This window comes from Ursus arctos, unplaced genomic scaffold (genome assembly GCF_023065955.2).
Source record: "Ursus arctos isolate Adak ecotype North America unplaced genomic scaffold, UrsArc2.0 scaffold_6, whole genome shotgun sequence".
NCBI classification, from domain to species: Eukaryota; Metazoa; Chordata; class Mammalia; order Carnivora; family Ursidae; genus Ursus; species Ursus arctos.
The window spans coordinates 51,654,423-51,677,728 of NW_026623078.1; the positions used below are offsets into that span (position 1 = coordinate 51,654,423).

The following is a 23,306-nucleotide window of genomic DNA, read 5'->3' on the forward strand; positions in this document are numbered from 1 at the left end:
TTCTGGTGCATTAAGTGTTAGGTGGGAAATAAACACCCTCAGCAGAATATCAGGGATGACTAATATTAGTTAACCTAACATCTTTGGCTTGAATAGTATCCAAATCTTGGTTTAAAAGATGGCTCCATTTCCTTCTACAATCCAAATTTACCTCAAGTCTTACTTTCCATCTCTATCCTTCCATTTCTATCTACTTAAAAATGTTTAAACCTTCCTATTTAGCAGGAGTGGAGGGACAGGAAGAAAGTGGGAAAGATGAATAGGGACTGAAATACGGCAGTCTTTCCAGAAACATTTTCTGCTCATTGGATTGGCAACAGGAGGTCTATACTAAAAAGTACTCAAATGGTCAAATTAAGAAAATGCTAAGCAAAATGAAAGTACTTTTTCATTTTTTTTCTTTTTTAATTACAGGATTTGCTAAAAGAATTTTTAACATACCAGTGGTCAGTATATAGTATGCACTATTTCCAGAATTTATTTCACCATGACGTCTATTTCCTGGGAAGAGCTTCATAGTACTCGAGTTCTACCAATTATACTATTGGTAACAGAGGAAGTAGGGATACCAGCTAGGGTACTACATTGTTTCTACAGCGAATTCCTTATGAAGGAACAAGTAAAAAGAACAAACTATACCTAACATGAAATCTAATCCTAAGAAAAACACACCAGTCCCCAAGAAAAATTTTAATTAAAAAATGAGAAAAAAGAATGAAGAAAGATTACCCAGGAGTCAAACATACCTCCCTCCCCCCAAAGTAAAGCTTTAACATTAACAACCTTTATAGAACAAAGAAAATATAATCATAAAAACTATTTGATCCAGTCAGGGGGGAAGTCAAGTTTTGTATCAAAATCAATAGGCTCATGCTTCTACTTGCTAGAAGTTACTATTATTCAATAGAGAAGGAGTGACTTGCTTAAAATGTTTGGGAGAAGGTCTAGATAATGTGAGGCTCATCTCCCTTTTAGGAGCTGCTTCCTCTAGAGGATGCCTTCTGTTGTGCTTTCCACTACATGCTACAGGGGAGCCCTACTGCCCAGACTATTTGGAGAAGTCAGTCTAATTTAGGGGCAGTGTCAGCAAGCCACTCTGGCTGCATATCTAAAGCCACATTCTTTAGTAGACTAAATTAAGAGAGAGCAGTCATGTCTCCTATCAACCTGGTTCTGATGGAGGGTTTGAGGGAATGTTATTTTTATCGATTCCCTTAAAACCACCAAAAATCTTAGTATTAATTAACAATGTCTGGTGTAGCAGCAGTATATACTGAATTACATAGCATTAAAATGTATCTGGATCAATTTTATGGTTAGGAAGAATAAGCTAAAAAGAGGAAACTCTCAGCTCAATAATTTTCAAACTCTAAGCTCAAACTCTTAGAATACTTTTATGAATGTCTATTCTAAAAGATACAATTTGTCACTAGGTATGAATTACAACTTCCACTGAAACACAGTTTACTCATTATGGTTCCCTATACACAAAACCTGCTGTTTTCTAAGTCACATGTACTTGTTTCCTCTGGAGAAAATCACAAGTTGGATCTGTTCTCTGTACAAAATTGCTAAAAGGTCAGCCTACAAAAGCATTTCCAGCATGTCAAAAGATGGTCAAGTTATGGCTAAAACCCTTCTTTGTAGGATGAAAATAAAAGCTATATGGAGATTAAAGAGAATTTAAAAATATATATTGTTTAGTGGCTAAGCCGATGGCCCCATTTTTTTAATCCATTATGAACAGTATCCTCCACCAGAATTATTAAAATCATTTAAATGTCAGCCAGTTTGACACTACACAAACCTGATTACAGTCAAACACATTGCTTTAAAATGGCTTACTGAAAGAAAAGTAAAATAAAATGGCTTATTGCCCATTCCTAAGATACATGATTTGTTAGTGGCATATAGTCAGATTGATTCATTCAACAACTCTTTATTGAGCATGGGTTAACCAGCAATTAAAAGAAAAATCAAATACTTTTTTCTTTTTGCCCTTGAGAGGCTCACAGACATTATTAAATCATTAACTATATTCTTGTATAATAAATGTTCTTGTATATTCAAAGCTTCCCAGCAAAGTGAGAAGCACTCACATGAGATAACAGGGATAATGTGTGCTGGTAGAAGGGTGGCCAATTGAAATATGTGATGACAAAAACTAAAATGCCAACTTTTTGCTATCTGCCTACAATGTATAAACTAGGCTTCCTGGGCAGAAGGTAATCAGGTATTTTTACTCAAGAAGGTTCTATGCATTCCTTCCTATGTGCCCCTCACCTCACCCCAACACTTCTCCCTAGTCATGGACAGATTCTTCTCTGAACCTGTGTAGACTGCATGTTACAGAAGCAGCCTAGCTAACTTCACTCTGGTTAAATCACAGCACACAGGTTTGGCTCTTTCTCAAGAGGACTTTTCCAAAATACTGTCTTTTAAAACAAGCTTGATTTGTCCTGGCCCTCAGAAGAGTAGAAAGAATATTAGGTCAGAAGCCCTGAGAGATCTCAAATAGAAACCAGGTCAGCTTTTCTTTCTACTCTAAGCTAAGGGCAATATTTCTTGAAGTGTGTTAAACTACATGTTTAAGTAAAATTAATGTCAGCCATAGAAAATGGTCATATTGATAAATATCAAATGCAAAAGAAAAAATTCATAGTTTCACATATAGCATTTCTAGAAAAAAGCCTTTCAAGTGTGTTGTACAACGAAAGGGGTTAAATACTACATACATGCCAATGGTCCTAGCTGGCTAAGTATTTCTATTACTCACTGTCAAACAATCAGATATTTATCAGTGTTCCTTATGAAAGATTTAAATAATAAATGGATTCTAAATAAAATATGACCTTCTGTGGATCTGAAGATTTTAGTAAGCAGAGATTTTTGTCTTTTGTTCATTACTAAATTTCTAAGTACCTGGCACACAGGTGCATTAAATACTTGAGTGACTGTCTGGTTTTTAAAAATTAAGGCAAAACTTAAGAATGGACACAAGGAATGATAAATAAGAGCTACAAAAAACCTGCTGTATGCTAGGAATTATGCTAGTAATAAAATTAAAGATCTACTCCAATCCTCATAACATGATAGGACAGAGATTTAAAATCAGGTCTATATGCTCATGCTAAGTAAAAATGAAACCTTTAATGAAGGCTTACGTAGTATTCCATGTTTTCGAAGTACACATATAAACTTTGTTACTGGATGACACTTTATCTACATAACGCAACCATAAAGCCTACAATGTAATCAAGTATATAAAATATGCTCCATCTAGAAAAACAACATAAATCAAATATAAATGGCAATACATCAATAAAAGTAATGTTGACATGCTTTCTTTGTCCTTTGTGGGTAAGACTATTGACAACCACCAAACCAAGAGTTAATTTATAGTCAAATTAATCAAGGCTAACTCTTTGTTAAACTTATGTAACAATCAAGTGGTTGTTTTCATAATAACAGAATCTATTAGAGGTGTTTCTATTATTTTATATTTTATACTTAACATTTAAGTTATCTTCTCCAAAATATTTAGAATATTAAGTCATTTTACTTTTTTTTTTTTTTTTAAGATTTTATTTATTTATTTGAGAGAAAGAGAGACAGAGGGAGACAGCTGGGGGAGGAGCAGAGGGAGAGGGACAAGCAGATTCCACCTGAGCCCAATGCAGGGCTTGATCCCACAACCCTGAGATCATGACCTTAGCCACAATTAAGTTAGACACTTAATCGAATGAGCCACCCAGGTGCCCCTAAGCCATTTTACTCTTTGACAATGAAGCCTCAATGACAAGAAAATGGGCAAAAATAAGCCAAAGTATGAGTTTATGAAACATTTTAAAATTTTACTGAAAAATGTCACCCATACAAAAAGGATCTATCTACCATAGATAGATTTAAGCCATTTTACTCTTTGACAATGAAGCCTCAATGATAAGAAAATGGGCAAAAATAAGCCAAAGTATGAGTTTATGAAACATTTTAAAGTTTTACTGAAAAATGTCACCCATACAAAAAGGATCTATCTACCAAAGAAACTAAGAACGGTATCAGCAGGATGATCATATAATTAACAACCTAATCTGGAACACTTGAGAAGGGCAATGCAATTAAAAATTACAGCAGAAGCATAAACTGAACTATCTCTGGCAAGTCAGAACCTACGGTTTTACCTCATTTATCAGCGGCTTTAGAAGCCCCTTGATTGCCCCTTCAAGTTCACAACTTCCTTTCAATAGGTAACCATGAAACTAAATATATTCATCCATTTTACTATTAATGAACACTTTTTTCTTGTTTGCTATTATGAGCATTCTCTTTTTTAAAGATCTATTTTAGTGATAGAGAGTGCACGAGCAGCAGGGGCTGAGGGAGAGGGAGAATCTCAAGCAGACTCCCTGACAAGTGCAGAGTGGAGGCGGGCTTTGATCTCAGGACCCTGAGATCACTACCTGAGCTGAAACCAAGAGTTGGATGTGCCCCCCAGGTGCTCCTATTATGAACACTCTTAAACATGTCTCCTAACTAGATGTTCCCTGGCACACAAGAGTTTCTTCAAGGTATTTCACTAAGAGTGGATCTTCTGAGTTACAGGGTAAATGTGTATTCAATTTTAATAATAATACGGCAGCATGTGAGCTAATCTTACACCTGTATTTTCTTTTAGTTTAAAATTTTCCCTTTTATTTATAAAACTTTCCTTTAAAATCAGTTTTGATTTTGTTTTGGTGTGTTATGTGTGGTGACAATCTAATTTTTTCCCCTCAAATAGCTACTTTTCACAATTCTGTATGTTGATAAATCAATCCTTTCCCAGTTGGTTTAGCCTGTTTCCCCTAAAATCAAATTCTTATATAAACAAGAATCTGTGTCAGCTGTATCTATTATGTTCTATTAGGTTGATACAGTTGAAATCCATTAGGACCACATGATCAATCAACACAACTCAAGAGAATATACCTATTTAGTGACCAGAAAATGTGTGCCCAGGATTTACTGTCTCCATCTCTCGGGGCCATAGCTTCTGACACTTAAGCCTTTTAATTCATGCCATCATTTTCAAACTTTTTCTTTTAAAACTATTAAATGCTTGAAGAACTTGTGAAGCACTTTTCACCCTGGGGTTCCATGAAAGATAGTTAGAAAATCACACTCTTTCTCCAGACAAAACACAACATATAGGCATATTCCTCACTATCTGAACTCTTGCTAAAGGAGTATTTGCTATAATGATTTGCAAAAAGTGTTTTTAACCTTAAATTTGCTGTCCAACTTGAAATCTAATGAATGTGCACACCTGCACCAGTAAAAATGTTGTGCAGGGGTCCATGGGACCAAGAGTGATAAAACTGTATCCAAGCTGTTCTTCTGACAGGATACTGTCTCCTGCTCAAGTTAAAGGTATTGTTCATTATCCCTATTTCTTCCAATCTTTTTCTTGAGAGTTTAACTCTTCATGGATCCCAGAGTATGCTTCTGTCATACACCTGGAAGCACAGCCAACCTTGGCCCAGTTTAGAAAGTATCTTTAGCATATTATTTTATTATTTATGTTTTAGTACAAGCTCCCTGCATTAGAGGAGAGCACAATTCAAATGTGATAATGAATAATATTTCTAAGTTCTTCACACAACTAATGAATTCATAAAATGGTAAATAATCAGGTAATATTTTTAATGCTTTATTTCCACTGAAATCCTTGGTGAACAGTTAAGTGCTAGTTATACCTGGGAAAACTGGCTGGGATTTGCAAAGGCTGGAAACATTAATTTTCTCATTTAAAATTACAGAATATAGGCTAGATGCAATCTGAAAAGTTGCTACTCAACAAGCTTTTAATAATAAATTTGATCCAGACGATGAATCCTGAAACTTCATCTGAGAAACTAAACTCACATTCCACCCTTGTTTCTGATTATACCCAGATAATCTTGAAAGTTCTGGGTTTTCCCCAACTTTTACTTATATGTAATCTCTAGCTTACTAATGGGTATTAAATAAGATCCAGTGTTTACATTACAGCTTTTGTTATTCTTGAAAAGCATGACTGTTTATTCCTAGTTATGACAACCCTACATAGTAAATGCTCTTTAAACAGAAGATGCTGTTAACATAACAATCAAATATATAAGCAAAATTACTTTAAATCTTTAGACTAGCAATACTTATGTCATACCAACATGAACACATGACACTGTGGCACACATTAAGCTGTCTTTTCAAAGGGTCATCTGAGTTTATACAACCAAACCCTCCCACAACCAAAACCAAAAAACCCCTGATCATTTCATCTGCTACAATAAAATAACAATTTTCCAAATGAAGGGGATAATCAACTTTGCTCACAACTAGATCCTGTACTCTACCATCTTACCCCTTTCTTGCGATAATGCTCAAATAAGTATGTGATGAAACACAATATAAAAATGAGTAAGATAATATTCCTGCCATTAGCATCTAACATTGTGCCTGGCACATGGTATGCATTTAATGTATGTTTGTCTATTGAATAATGAATCACCTGACATGCTAAGATTTTTCTTTTGAGTAATAGCTAATTCTTATTTTATCCACAGAAAAAAATATTAAGAAAAACCAAACAAAATCTTACCCACAGTCTGGAGCTGGACACCACCTACAATCAGGATCTGCAACAAGCCACCGTCTAAGCATAAATTCTTCATATTTTTCCATCAACACATCATCACTTAATATCAAGCGAATATCATGGGGATTAAACCGTTCAGTACATTCTGGGCAACTGATATTAACTCTACTTTCAGAAATTTCTATCCTTAGATATTGTCGTAAGCAATCCACACAAGATCTATGATGACAAGTCATTATCTCAGGAAATCTGTCTTTAGAATGCCGCAAAAGGCACAAAGGGCACTCTATAAAGTCTCCAATTTGTTTGCTGATAGAAGTTAATCCATTGTCAGAGGAGGTATTTGTAGAGAAAATGGAGTTCTTATCAGTACACATTTCAGAATGTATACTTTCAATGCTCGCAATTCCATCCACCCCGCCACTTAGCTCCCTGGATTTACGTTTGTTATCCTTTTTCCTTCGAAACAGAGAGCCTATTGAAATCCTTCTTTTTTTGGGTGCCTTTTTCACTGAAGGCAAGCTCACAGATGAAGCAGAAGACTGAAGATCACGATCTGAACCCATTTGCCGATGTAAACTCATGTCTAAAATGCTCATTAGAATTGAGTCAGGGTCTGTGTTTACACACAGCCCTTCATTATATTTAGAGATAAAACCTATTTCTTGTTCTTGCATTCAGATTAAGTCATGATGTAAGAAAAATCCTACTTCGTTCCTTCAGCGAATTCTTGAAAAAGCTTGACTTACAGAAGACTGTTATCATAGATGGTCTGAAAAACAAAACACAACACCAAAATAATTTTATTGTATTCTTAGTCTGCTTGTTTTTTAAATAAACTTACAACCTTACTATGAAACTTCAAACCAGTATGTTCTTTAATCATTAGTGTTTGTTTTTTTTTATAAGACCCAAATTTACTGAGTAGTCTACACGAGAATGTAGTAATATACAGTAAGCACTAAAACAAGTAGATTCTTTAATCTTAATAAAAAAAAACTCTAGATTTGAGCTGACCTTAACATTATCAAAATCTTATAAAAATTTTTGATCATTTTCACTGAGACCTCAATGAGTCCCCACTGCGTCTCAGAGTTTTGTTTTTTTTTTTTAGTTGACAATAAAATATACATGCAAATACAAAGGGTTACTAAGTATAGCCTATACAATCTTGAAGAAGAGCAAAGTGTGTGTGTGCTCTTACCCTGCCAGATGTAATGACTTATAAAGATACAGGAATTAAGACAACATTGTGGTACATCACAAGGCTGGATATAAAGACCAATGGAGCAGAATACAGTCCAGAAAAGAAGTCCCACATATATGTGGATACTTCATTTAGGTCAAAGGTGACAATGGCCTTTTCAAAAGCAAAACAGACAAAACAACATAATACTGTCTTACTGGTTACCATTTGAGAAAAGGAACTTAACCTATAGCTCACCTCATGCATAAAAATCAATTCCAGTTGGTTCACAGATCTAAGTATGAAAAGTAAAAGAATAAAGCTTCTAAAAGTTAACATAGAGAATATTTCTGTGAAAAGATTTCTTAAACATACAAAAGTACTAACCAGAAAAGACAAGACTGACAAATTGGAATATAATAAACTCAAGAGGCAGTATTAAGTGAGTGGGACAAGACAGCTGCCACATATAACTACTAAAGGACCAAGCACCCAGAATATGGAAAGAACACTTACAAATCAAGACAGACAATCAAAAAGAAAAATGGGCAAGGGATTTAACAGGCACTTAACAAAAGGATACGAAAAAGTGCTCAACAACATTTGTCATCAGGGAGATACAGATTAAAGCCACATTGAGATACACACCCAGAAGGGTGGCTAAAATTCAGACTGACATTTCCAAGTATTAGCAAAGATGTGGATTGCTGGTGGGAGTGTAAAATGGCACAACTACTTTGGAAAACTGTTTAATGGTATCTACCAAATTTGAACATACAGATACTCTATTACCCAATCACACTACTAGAAGTAACTGCACAAGAGAAGTGAATGCCCACATGCATCAAGAGATACATAACAATATTAATAGCAACATTAGTTATAACAAGCCAAAATACTAGATGCAACCCACACTTCTTCCAAGAGAACTGTATATATTCCCATTTTAGTATACTAGAAATTAATGAATATCAACAAAATACTGCTTCACACAAAACAAGAATGAATCTCACACAAAAGACGGCATACTGTATGTATAATTCTATTTAAATAAAGTTTAAAACCAGGCAGAACTAATCTATGATGACAGAAGTCAGGAGTATAGCTACCTTTTGTGGGGAGGCACAAAAGGAACTTTGACATATGTGGTAGTCTCAAAGTATTTTCACTTTGTGATAAATCACTGACCTACAAACTCATGTTCAATATACTTTACTGAATGATTGTTGTATCACAAAGTAAAAAAAAAAAAAAAAAAAAAGCTTCCTGAGCTGGTATCTACACATATCCCTGAGAAAGTCATATTGATTTCCCAACACAAAATCTAGAAAAACATTTCACTCAGGCAAATATTATGCTTGTCCATCAGTTTATATTTTCCCATTATTTGCAGCATTCTCTGCTAATTCTGAGGAAAATACAGGGTGTAATGGTAGGTTTTACTAAAATTTTCTGCAGATTTTCTTCCATGTTTTTATTTTAACTTGCATCTCAAAATGGCTTCTGTACTCCACAGTGAAATATATTTATCATAGAAGAGAACTACAGAGGGAATCCATCTTGGGGGACTTACCATAAGAATCTGTCACTTAAAATAGTAAACCAATGGTACTTATCAGTATCACCTGGGAAATTTTTCAAAATATACACTTTAAGAAACCTGATAGCCATATAATTTTTTTCTCCAAAAGAGAACCTTGTATAAATTAATAGAAGTTTTTTTTTTAAAGATTTATTAATTTGAGAGAGATAACGTATAGGAGTTGGGGTGAGAGAGAGAATCTCAAGCAGACTCTGCTGAGCGCAGAGCTGGACATGGGGCTTGATCCCATGACCCTGAGATCATAATATGAGCCAAAATCAAGAGTTCAGATGCTCAACTGAGCCACCCAGGTGCCCTTAGAAGTACTCTTAATATTTAAAGTAGGATAACAGGCAAATTGGAACATGTATGCACCCTATTTAGGAAATCCTTCTAAAACACTGTGAAAATACACAAGTACGCCTCAAAGGAAAAATAAATCTGAATACTAAAACTTTAATATTTCTGTAAGGTAAAAAATATTATAATGTAGAAAGACAATGATAAATCAGGAAAACGTGTATAACAATGAACAAGTTTCCCTACTATACAAATAACTTTTACACGTTAATAAGAAAAAGATGTACAACCTGATAGCAAGGATACACGGAGGATGTCTGAAGAAAAAATTATAAAAATCAGAAAGATAGGATATAGTTTTTAACAACCACAACTAAAACAAAAATTTAAACACTAGATACCCTCTCTGTGCACATTAGATTGACAAAGGTTGTAAAGAGTTGGTGAGCGTGTACTGAAAGAAACATCTCACATACTGTTGGGAGGAGTGCAAATCAGCACAATTCAGAGGAACCAATTTGGCCTTATCTATTAAATGTCAAAATGGAAGTTTTTTTTGACCAGCAATCCTACATGTAAAACTTATTCTTCAGAAAATATAAGGACACAGGTGTGCAAAGATAATGCAAGTTGGTACAGCCACTCTGGAAAACAGTGTGGAGGTCCCTTAAAAAGTTAAAAATTGAGCTACCCTATGACCCAGCCATTGCACTACTGGGTATTTACCCCAAAGATACAGACGCAGAGAAGAGAAGGGCCATATGCACCCCAATGTTCATAGCAGCATTGTCCACAATAGTCAAATCGTGGAAGGAACCGAGATGCCCTTCAACAGATGACTGGATTAAGAAGTTGTGGTCCATATATACAATGGAATATTACTCAGCTATCAGAAAAAACGAGTTCTCAACATTTGCTGCAACATGGACGGCACTGGAGGGGATAATGCTAAGTGAAATAAGTCAAGCAGAGAAAGACAATTATCATATGATTTCTCTCATCTATGGAACATAAGAACTAGGAAGATCGGTAGGGGAAGAAAGGGATAAAGAAAGGGGGGGTAATCAGAAGGGGGAATGAAGCATGAGAGACTATGGACTATGAGAAACAAACTGAGGCCCTCAGAGGGGAGGGGGGTGGGGAATGGGATAGACTGGTGATGGGTAGTAAGGAGGGCACGTATTGCATGGTGCACTGGGTGTTACATGCAACTAATGAATCATCGAACTTTACATCGGAAACCGGGGATGTACTGTATGGTGACTAACATAATAAAAAAACATTAAAATAAAATTAAATTAAAAAAAAGAAAATATAAGGACACAGGTGTGCAAAGATAATGTGCAAGGAAAATTCCCTTTAGCCTAGTTGATAGAAGCAATCAAAACAGGACCAAAACAACCTGAAAAGAACTTACGTGTCTAACAGGCGACTGGTAAAAATAAATGAACCAGCCACAATTTATGTGCAATGATATGGAAAGCACTCTCTCTATAATGCTAAGTGAATAACTGCAAAATAGTGTGTATAATATGAGCACATTTGTGGAAAAACCATACCCACCCAGCTTACATATACACACAACAATTTTTGGAAAAATATTAAGAAACCATTGACAATTGTTACCTTAGGGAGTACAATCTAGTATGACTTTCTGCCTTCTGCAGAGTTTAAAACTATATCAGAGCATCCACTACTTAGAGTTAAAAAAAAAACAAAAAACAAAAAACTAATTGAACTCCACAAGCAATAACAAACAATATATTTTGCCCTAAAGCTAACCAATTATAATAAGGATGGGGTGAGAGTTGGTGCATTTTATATTTAGGTCAGTAATTTAGTGGCACACTCTGATTAAGAACCACTAATACTAAGGAGACTTGAAACAAAACTCCATAGGCCTTGCCTCTGAAACAAGGTCCTTGTTTTTCATTACTTTAGGTACAAAAAATAAAAGTTCCATTAAAAACAACAATTCAGGGGGTGCCTGGGTGGCTCAGTCGGTTAAGCGGTTAAGCGTCTGCCTTCAGTTCAGAACATGATCCCAGGGTGAGGCTGTATCCCTGCTCAGCGGGGAGCCTGCTTTTCCCCTCTCCCTCTGCAGCTCCCCCTGCTTGTGCTCTGTCAAATAAATACATAAATAAATAATCTTAAAAAACAACAACACAAACAAACAACAACTCAGTTTATTAGTAATTGTCAGCCAAATGGGTTACGGTGAGGTACCCCTTAACCCATGGCAGAGAGATGATGAGAGAGACTTATTTAAAAATCCACATAATTTAATGACTATCTTTCTGCAGAAATAATCCACGGAAGTGTCTACAAGCACGTAACTAAAGAGTATTGGGAATGCCTCAATCAAAGGAACTTTGGCTAACTTGGGATTGCTAAGACTACACCCTAAACCACTAAGAAAAAAAAAAAAGTACTACAGAAATTCTGCCAATTTGAACAGATGACAAAATGTGTGTGTGAAATTAAAAAAACTTTCAGTGATTCAGAAACTTATTTTTAGAAAAAGTTGACTTCATTCTCCAGTGAAAAATAAAAACCTATTATTTGCATCATTTAATATAGTACTGTTCTTTTGAACTCAACTTTTTTTTGAAGTAAACTATCAACTATATGAATCTGTATTATGTTCTTTTTTTTTTTTTTTTTAAGATTTTATTTATTTGACAGAGAGAGACAGCCAGTGAGAGAGGGAACACAAGCAGGGGGAGTGGAAGAGGAAGAAGTAAGGCTTCCCAGCGGAGCATGGAGCCTGATGTGGGGCTCCATCCCAGGATTCCGGGATCACGCCCTGAGCCAAAGGCAGACCCTTAACGACTGAGCCACCCAGGCGCCCCAATCTGTATTATGTTCTGCCTCTGAAATGCACACACCATTAAGACAAAAATATTATTTCAGTTTTAAAACAAATGGCTGGGTTGTAGGTTGGAAAAAGAAGGGAAAATATGTTGCATATAATAATACCATTATAGAGTTCAAAAGTCCTTTTTATCTGTGTCTTAAGCCTCATTGCTCGATAAAAAAAGGTTTTATTAATCTTATTTGATAGGAAAACTGAAGTTCAGAGAGAGTAAATATTGCAACGTAAGTAAATGATTAGGTTTAAGGGTTATGGGAAATTCCGGTGTTCTGATACCTCGGCCTCGGTACCATTATCTGCCTGCAGCTGCCTTCATGAAACAACTTCTCTAGTCACTATCAGGATATCAAAAATTATCTCAGAAAATAAAAGACAATTACATCTTACACATCATCTGGGGCTGGTCTTAATTATCCTTCAACTCCATGTTTCACTCAAACCATTCCTCCTGTCTGAAATGCCACTCCCTTTTTCTCCTCCTAACCAAACTGTACTCCACTTTTATAATTCAGATGAAACTTAATTTTGTTCACTTTTTTTCCTATCTTTAATAAGGTTTTTAAGGTAGAACGTGAGTATTTGTGATTTCTTTAATACAACAGAACCAAGATGGTGTCGTGAACATAAACATCACGAACAAATACCAATGAGTATTTCCTAAAATGACACAATGTCACTGAAGTGATACTATTCCATAACCACAAGAAAATATCAGTCTTGTTATTTCACTGTCGTACTTCCTAGGCACATAATGTGTACTATTTTTTTTTAAGTCCAATTAGTTCATACTAGGTCTACAAAGAGAAATATCACATCTACTGTATTAAATACAGAACAGATTATATATAAAAACAGATATTTACATGGTATAACAGTTCATACCACTTCAGAGCATGAACAGATGATGAAAGGCAGTAAATGTACTAATAACATAATCTGAAATATCCCCAACTCCTAATAATCCCCAATCTTGGGAGCTCTTTACATTGACGTACTAGCCGAGTTTAGTTACTGAAACAGAAAAGAATAATAAAACACAAGTATACCCTAAAGTATGTATTTTCAACTAAGTATCTACAATCATAATCACTGTCAACACCAATGTCACAAGGAATTCTAGTCATCTATTAAACTGTGAGAAAGGTCTCTCCTCTCCCTCATTCTCAGTATAGCATAACTCCCAACAAGTAACCAAGACTACCAATTGTTGCTACACACTCATGCCCCTAAAGAAAACGGCTGGAGAGGGAGCGCCTAGGTGTGTCAGTCGGTTAAGTGTCTGCCTTTGCTCAGGTCATGATCCCAGGGTCCTGGGATTGAGTTTCGCACTGGGCTCCTTGCTCAGCAGGGAGCCTGCTTCTCCCTCTGTCTGCTGTTCCCCTTGCTTGTGCTCCTGCTCTCTCTCACAAATAAAAAAATCTTTTAAAAAAAGTGGTTGGAGAATTAGTTTTATTGCTGGCAAAGGAGACCCACTTTTGACCTTTAATGAACTTCAACTAAAGAACAGCACCAAAGACTGGTACTGAGAAGGACAGAGACCCACACCTGCTCATCTAACCTTTTCTAGTTCAGGGTTCATATCCCTTTAAAGTTAAGGTCTCTTGATTCTTACTTTTTTCTACTTTTTTTGGCAGGGGAGAGGAGGAGAGGGAGAGGAGAGAGATAATCTTAAAGCAGCCTTCACTCCCAGTGCAGAACCCAACATGGGACTCAGTCTCACAACCCTGAGATCATGACCTGAGCCACAATTGTCAGACTCTTGCTTAACTGACTGAGCCACCCAGGTGCCCCTACTTTTTTCTATCTCTTGAGAATATGTGAGGGATTATGAAATAGGAATGGCTAAAAACAAAGGTATTTCTACCAACATGTGTCAAAGCTTTGTAGAATTAAGATTTAGTAAAAGTGCTAAGAACTTTGTACTGACTCATAAAATACATCTAATTTGACGCCACACTATTTTTTATACTTTGTAAAGATTACAGAAATTGAGCATTCCAGTTGAAGCATCTAATCAATAATTATAATACTGTTTTAAATGAAAATATGTACCAGATTTTAAACACTCAATTTATAAACAGGATAGACAAGAACAGTCAGAAGGCTCAAATACATACAAATAGTAGCCCACTGTTTAAGAAAAGCTGTATGTATCAGTCAGGGTCCTGGCAAAAAACAAAGTACTCTCAAAGAGGTAACTGAGGGCACATTGAAAAAAGTGTGGGCAGGGTTAAAGGAACCAAACAGAGATGGCAAAGTACTCAGGAACCCACTGCCACCCTCTGGAATGAAGGGGCAGGAGGAAACAATTACTGAAGAGGAATTGTGCAATAGAAGTTGGAGAAACAATATCCAGCTTCTCTCTGTGGCTCTTCAATATCCTGCCAATACCTCAAACTGGTTAAGTCCAACAAAGGAGCCCAAATGAGGCAGTTCTTAGAAGTCAACTCCCCTCTGGGACACAAAGCAAGGCAGAGATGGGTGAAGAGTGGATCTGGAGGGGCACATTAAAAAAAAAAAAAAATCCAGTGCTGGATGTATAAGAGAATTTGGGAGTCAAGACCTGGTTTAGCTACTTTTAGTTATAAAATTCCTGTTTAAAGTATAATACTGAGTCTGTGATCTCCACTACAATATATGGATGATACCACTCACTTCAAATAGATGTTAGGAGAATAAAGTGAAGCTGACATGTGCTAAAAGTACCTAGCAAAATCTGGCATATATTATACTAAATGTTAGCTGAAATGAAATGTAACACAAGCTTTGTATCCCTAGAGCCTAACACAATGTGTAACTTATAGCAAATGCCTAATAAACTCTGGCTAAATAAATTATGATGCCGAAAACATGTAAGTGGAAATGAGGAACTGAGGATTCTATCCATATCTTTACTTCTGGTTTACTATCACTGTACGATCCTTATTAAGGGATATAATCTTACTATATCCAGCTTTTTACATTATGAAAAGTTAAGAACCTTTATCCCAGGAGTGCTACAGGAGAAATAAAACATGTTAAGTATCTTGACACTATGTCAATTCAAGAATTATCGATTTAAGGTTTCTCCTAATGAGCATCTCCTAATCATAAACACTTCAATAGCACCGAATAGCCACCCACATGCTAAGTGATTTAAAACTAATCAGAAGGTATTCTAGAAATGTAGAAGGCTGGGCAAAAAAGTTTACAGACAATAAATCACTCTCCAAGAGAAAATTCCTTTATACTCTTGATCAGTTTTTGCCTCTGTTATTCAGCTAAAATTAAGTTTCTTCTGTTACTTCTCGGAAAGGTTAAAATATAGAGAAAATCCAAAAATTTTGTATGGATGGTCTAAATACTAAGTAGAAGAGCAAAAAGTACCTACAACTTCGAATTTCTTTTTTAGATGTCTGACACCCAGATGTTCTGCACCTCTAAAAACTTGCATGTAACGAACGTAGCATGGAACAACATTTATTAGCACTGTTGAAGAGAACACCTAAGTATAAAGTCATTTTCTTGTTTTTAAGTGAGGAGGAAATAGGCACAGAGATCCCGACCAGAGTTTCTATAGCTCACTAATTTGGTTACTAGTGAAGCCTGAGCTATCTTATATTCAAGTGAAAGACTCAAGAAAGAAGATAAACAAGACTTTCTATTTTAGATGTTGTATTCTGTATTAAAAAGCATAACAGGCTATTAAACTTCAGCGATATACACATGTTGCGAAGTTGGGAGAAGATAAGGAATAAAAAACTTATTCATTTCAATGGCTATATATTTGGTATTGTATGTGAAACTGGGAGACAAAGAAGGACATTTGCTTTGGTGGGAAAGATATTTTTAGTATTTCTCAGGTGTTTACAAGTCATTTATACTTCACTTTCTATGGCCTAACCACATGCTCATATCCCACTGTTGGGACTTTTCCTCACTGATGTGTAAAACTTATGTATAAAGAACACTTGCTTTTATGTGTCAAAATATTTTTTTAAAAACTGTACTTGATTTTATGGCAATTCTCCAATGTAGGTATTTCAAATTTTCTTAATGAGTTCAAATTCACAAATCTTTCTCTTTACGACTTTAGGGTTCTATTCCTGTCTTGGAAGAGTCTTGCTTACTCTAAGAGTATGATTTTAAAATGCTCTCGTTTCCTTCTGGTACTTCTACAGTTTATCTTTTTGCTTAACACTTCCATCCATTTCAATTCATTTTAATGTTAGGAATAAGTGAGATCAAAACTTGATGTTTTCTAAATGGCTAGCCAGTTACCTCAACACCAGTTGTTGAGCAATGATCTCTTTTTCATCCACAACTCCCACCTACTTAATAAGCTACATCTTAGTGTGAATTCTTGCTATTTAGGTGGTATGGACTTCTAAAATAAGCTCTTCAAATAAACTACCAAACTGTTTTATTCCAATTTGTACTCCCACCAGTCAGAAAGGTGCTTATTTCCCTAATTCTTACCAACATCCTATGTTATTTCAATAGCTTTTTCAGAGTGACAAAAAATAGTAAGTACTTCAATTTCCATTTATTTCATTACTAAACAAATCTAACATTTGTTCACATTGTCTTTATTTCTTCAATGATTTATCTGTTCATGCACAATGATTTTTTTGTCCATTTTTACACTGGAACATTAATGTTCTTCTTTGATTTTAAACGTTCAATATTTACTTCCTAACATTTGCCCTTTAATTCTGTAACACTTTGAAGAGGTTTAAAACTTTTATTTAGTCATATCTACCAAACTCTTCTGTAAATTCTTTCATTGTTTTATATGCTTAAAGAATCTTTTCAGAGGATGAAATCTGTTTATCAACTACAATTTTTGGTATTCATTCCTTCTCGAGGATCCAAGTCCACCTGAGGTCATTTCCTTTCGGTCTGAAGAGTATCCTATAGCATTTCTTGGTATGCAGGTTTCCTTGCAACGAATTCTCTCAACTTGTTTATCTGAAAAATGTCCTTATTTAACCTTCATGTTTTATTTTGGCTCAATTCAGAATTCCAGGTTGACAGCTTTATCCTTTTAGAAGTTTAAACAGGTCATTCCATTGTCTTCTAACCTCCATCATTCCTGATAAGTCATCCTTAACTGATATTTTAATTCCTCTGTATATAATGTGTCTTTCCCCCCCCTTTGGCTGCATTCCATATTTTCTTTCTACCTTTGATGTTCAGCAGTTTAAGATGTGCCTAGACGTGGTTTTCCTTGTATTTATCCTGCTTGGGTTTCACTTAACTTCTTGGATTTGAAATTGATTTTAAATTGAATAAGTGAATTTTCTGGCAATTACTTCTTCAAATATTTTTTTATCCTGTTTCACCTCTCCTTCTGCCATTCGTATGTTAGACAGTTTAATACTGTCCCATTGGCCACCAAGGCTCTGTTCATTTTTTGTAATGCTTCTTCTCCATTCTTTAGATTGACAAATTTTTATTGATCTTTAAATTCACCAATTCTACATCTGTCATCCCCAATCTGCTGTTAAATCCATTCAGTGAAATTTTCATTTCAGATATTGGACTTTTTAATTCTAGAATGTCTATTCCTTTTATATAATTTCCACTTCTCCAATGAGATTACCGATCTGTTCAGTCATTATCATGCTTCTCCCTTTAAGTCATTGAAAATATTACAGTTGCTTTAAAGTCTACTAATTCTGCTAACATTAGCGTCTGCTACCATTTGGGTGAGATGGTATTGACATTAAGTCATATTTTCCTGATTCTAGTAATTGCCTATTATAAACTGGATATTGTGGATGATACATTGTAGAAACTTTAAGAGTCTCTTATCTTCTCCTGAAGAGTGAGGATGTGTATTATACCTGGCCGTTTGGATTTGTGGAGGCTTGGTTTATATTTTTTTAGAATGGGTCTTGAAGAACACATGTTTACCAAGGCCCTTTAATTTGGTGGGAATAAAAAACCAAATTCTGTCTACCTCTCTACCCTAGCTGCAATATTTCTAGTCAGCATTTTCAGTTTTACAGCTGTTGTTTTCCATTGAGTTCAGTGGTATCTTCCATGCACAATTCAGGGGTCACCTAGGTCGGGGTGGGGGGAGTTTATTCATAGATTTTAAGGCTATCCTACTATAAGTCCCTCCTCTCTGGAATTTGTCAATTTCCAGCAATTCTGGCCCTCCCAAACTTCATTTCTTGACACCTCAAACCAGTAAGACTCTGACTTTCTGCTTGATTTCCAGCTGCCTTGTGCTCCATGGTCTTTTCCTCAAGAGGAAAGCTGTATAAATTTTTTTTTTTAAAACATCTGGCAGTTTTCCAAAGGATATCGTCAACTAGGTTCTGAGATACTGTATTTTTTTTTTTAAAGATTTTATTTATTTATTTGACAGAGATAGAGACAGCCAGCGAGAGAGGGAACACAAGCAGGGGGAGTGGGAGAGGAAGAAGCAGGCTCACAGCAGAGGAGCCTGATGTGGGGCTCGATCCCATAACGCCGGGATCACGCCCCGAGCCGAAGGCAGACACTTAACCGCTATGCCACCCAGGCGCCCCTGAGATACAGTATTCTTGAATCTGTATACGATGCTGTCATAGGAAATCTAAGCCCAACATTAAGTATACATTATCCTTAAAATATAAAGTTACTGTACAGCTTTTAAAAACTGATCTTTAAAAAGTTTCTTGCAAGACCGGTGATGGGTAGTAAGGAGGGCACGTATTGCATGGTGCACTGGGTGTTATACGCAACTAATGAATCATCGAGCCTTACATCGGAAACCGGGGATGTACTGTATAGTGACTAACATAATATAATAAAAAATCATTAAAAATAAAATAAAGTAAAATAAAATGTTTCGCATTACCCAATACTTGCAACTGTAATGGCTTCTAGGAATAACTAAATTTGTTAAACTTTTTGCCTTTTTACTATAAGTAACCTGTATAAGTGTTATTTAGTCTTTCAATAAATATGTCCAATGTCCATCATGTGCCAGATATTCTTCTAGGTGGTAGATATACAATACCAAATAGAAATGGGCGAGGCCCCTGTTCTGTGGAATTTTCATTCCAGTGCATCTAAAAAACTGAACAAAGATATTTCTGAACAAAGATATTTCAGACTATGTCTTCCCCAAACAATAATATGGGTGATTTTGCAAGGACCTACATTATAATAAAGTGATGCCCTTTTTTCATAATTTTGAAGGAAAATTTGATTTTATATTTGGGCATATATGGCTGTCCCATAATCTAAATAAATACTTATCAAAATCCATTTTAAAGCTTTCTTTTAAAAAACCATACCCTGACAGCAACTCTATTTTTCATTGTAACAATGGTTTTCTGACACCATAAATAGCTGACAATTTAAGTTATACAAAAAGGAATCACTGGTTATCTGACCATACAACCTAGTATAGAGAACATTCATTTAGGTCACTGTGCACAATTTCAGGAATCAATACTGGTAAATAAACAGTGGGGGAAATCTTCAAAACCTGACTCATATCTTTGGTTCTACCCTTCCTCCAATGTTCAATAAAGGTTCCTGAGGCAGTGAGAAAAGAAGTACCTATCTTTCCATACTATCTCCTGTACAGAGAGCTGCAAACAACAATCTATAAATTTAAACATGGCTAGGTACAATTTAATGTAGTAACTGACTACCAAAAACCAGAATTATCATAAGTCATCTTTTGATCAAACCACAACTAGAAGTGATGTATTAAAAATGATGCGTCCACACATAAGCTAATTTTGGCCCAAAATAAACAATGCTTTTGTAAATTTGAACCATCTCATTAAAAGAAGTCTGAGGCATTTAATTTTCTTGGATTTTCATATATGGCTTTCTCTAAACAGAGATAAATCACTAAAGTTCATTATAACAAAGTTTGCTGTTACTCAAAAAGATTTTTTAAATGTTTAAAGCTTTTTTTTTTTAAGTTATGTCATTTGTTTTGCCAACCTCAGATTTGGAAATGCCATGTTTTCCTCTAATAAATCTATCCCCAATATAGCTGCCAAATTCAGCTATCGCAGCAGTGCAGGTTCTGCCCATAATTCTCGCTGCCCAAATAATGTTAAGACACACTCTTATAAAAACTCTGAATTATTAAACATCTCCTTATACTATCTATTAAAGTAAAAATATAACAGGCACAACAATAAATTTTTGGAGAAGGATAAAAATGCTTAAAAATAACAGCTAATACATGGATAGGCTTCGAAGAAATCCATGAAATCTCTAAAATGGTATACTAAATTGTGAATAACTATATATTCTAGGGACAGAATCCACAGCTTTCAAGAGATTCTCCAAGGAGTCTAAAGTGTAACAAGAGGTTAACAGCTACCACTGAGATGTTAATGTCTACTGGCAAATTAAATTCCAACATCAGTTTCTGTAAATTTGCTGCTCTCAATAATTTATATTAGTATGATATTCATATCTGTACTAATTGTTAACTGAGCTAACACTTGTATCCCACTAAGATTTGAAGTGGCAGTTCTTTCTGAAAAGAGTTAAGTTTTGGGGAAGGCTAAAAAACTACTCTCATCCCTAAAATAAATGTTTCAGGTTCATAATGCAAGAATAAACATGAGGTATGTATATGGCCCAGAATAATCTATCACATGTTTAAAATATAAAATTATACAAATAAAGGCTAATCAATATTGTAAATTCAAAGGACAACTGATTATAAATATGTATAAAAAGGTATTTTAATGCTATCATGTCATCTTCACTTAAAATGGCAATTACCACTGGAAAATGTTTTTAAGTTTATCATTCCTCATAAAGTAAATCGATGACAATATCTCTATTTAAAATGTAGTGGACACAGAGGTAAAATATTTGCTGTCCGGTATGAAAGAATGAGCAATGGTGCTAGAAATACAATCTATTTCAATTATTTGAATGTCTCATCAGAAACATGAGCATATTATAATGCAGCTCTAAGGAAATCTGGGTTCTATTTATTGCTACCAAGTGGTTTTGTGGCTTTGGTTCAGTAACCACCTCTCTGTACCATCTGTATAACAGGGAAAACACAACTGTGGCAGAGATGATGTTATATACTCACCTGTTTCATTTTCCTCCCAAGCGCATAGGAGGACCACAATTTTCCATTACACTTGCTGCTAAATGCAGACATGTGTCTAGTCCTGACCAATGCAATGATGTATGCTCCTTCCAGGACTGGTCCCTAAATCTTCCCTTCACACATCCTTTGAGCTCTCTCTCTTCCCTCACTGGCTTGCTGAATGTAGTAATCCTAGTGGTGACTCCAAGCAGGCCATAGGGGCAGCTGAATCACAAGACGATAGGAATGTGGATACCTCAGTCATCTACATGGTTCTTTGTGCGAGAAACTTTTATTGTTCTACACCATGAGATTTTGGGGTTGTTTCAGACACAATTATCTTAACCTAGAGGTTTTTAAATACTATTCAAATGTGGGGTAATGACAGCAACTTTTTATCCAGAAAGTAAGGCATGGACTTTGGAGTCACAAGTCTGGGTTCAAGTTCAGCCTCCTGACACTTATTGTGCCGTGTGACACTGAGTTAAATTACTAAGACAGTTTCTTCAACTATAAAATAGGAGTAATAGTAATATACCTACAGCCCACCAGATTATTATTAGGATTAAGTGAAATAACATATACAAAGAATGCAGCATAGGGTATGGTACATATTAACTAATTAACCAAACTATTATAAATATCTAAGAAGATGGTTACAAATGTAACTAAACTACCTACTGGATAAAACTGTTGGAAAGATTATCACACTTTAAGGTTAGAAATAAAACAAATTGTTGGCTCCGAAAGGGCTTTTCTAATGTAATCAGAAAAGTTAGCAATTTGGAAGTTTGGAATACATCATTATAGTACATTAATTTCTCCAAGGTAAACATAAATGTTTTTAGTCTTATGTTTATACAGCTATAAACCTACCTCAAGTGGTCTTCCTAATATATTTTTTAAAGATTTTGTCAGAGAGAAAGAGAGAGAGAGGACACACGCAACATGCAAGTGGAGCAGGCAGAGGGAGAAGCAGGCTCCCTGCTGAGCAAGGAGCCCGATGCAGGGAGCCCAATGTGGGATTCGATCCCAGCACCCTGGGATCATGACCTGAGCTGAAGGCAGACACTTAACCGACTGAACCACGCAGGCATCCTGTGGTCTAATATTACAAAATAGATGAATAATTTCAATTCAACTACTTATAAATGGATGAGGTGGGGGTAATTCAAACAGATCATTAGCATAGGCAAGTATCAGTTTCCAGCAAGTTTTTAAGAATGATTCAAATATATTACTTTGAGCTCTGTCCTCTAGTTTCTACAATTTCACAGAAAAAGAAACTAAAAGTTCAAGAGCACACTATTCCCATATTTCACAAAGCCTCTCCAAAGAGATAGTTCTTAAACAGCTTCACAAACATACACCTGCCACATTTACCTATCGAAACCTATTCTTTTTTTTCCTACTTTTTTTAATAATAATTTTTTAGTATATCCTTAGTTTTTGATGCAATGTTCCATGATTCATTATTTGCGTATAACACCCAGTGCACCATGCAATATGTGCCCTCCTTAATACCCATCACCGGCCTATCCCAATCCCCCACCACCCTCCCCTCTGAAGCCCTCAGTTGTTTCCCAGAGTCCACAGTCTCTCATGGTTCATTCTCCCTTCTGTTTACCCCCCCTTCATTCTTCCCTTCCTGCTCCTACCAATCTTCCTATTTCTTACTGAAACCTATTC

The 23,306-nt window shown here is 35.5% G+C and overlaps 1 protein-coding gene across 7 annotated transcripts in view; it reads right to left on the minus strand.

The window, feature by feature from the left end:
- The window catches only part of RNF19A (ring finger protein 19A, RBR E3 ubiquitin protein ligase), a 52,873-nt gene that overhangs the window by 22,109 nt on the left and 7,458 nt on the right, over positions 1 to 23,306 (minus strand). For 4 of the 7 annotated variants that reach the window (XM_026495640.4, XM_044382672.3, XM_026495641.4 and 1 more), the window contains one exon: positions 6,620 to 7,388. In XM_026495640.4, the coding sequence (XP_026351425.2) occupies positions 6,620 to 7,293 (674 nt within the window). In that variant the 5' untranslated portion in view covers positions 7,294 to 7,388. Of the gene's footprint in view, positions 1 to 6,619; positions 7,389 to 8,060; positions 9,059 to 23,306 lie in introns of those variants that run through there. The other 3 variants (XM_048212680.2, XM_048212681.2, XM_048212679.2) reach the window with 2 other exon arrangements.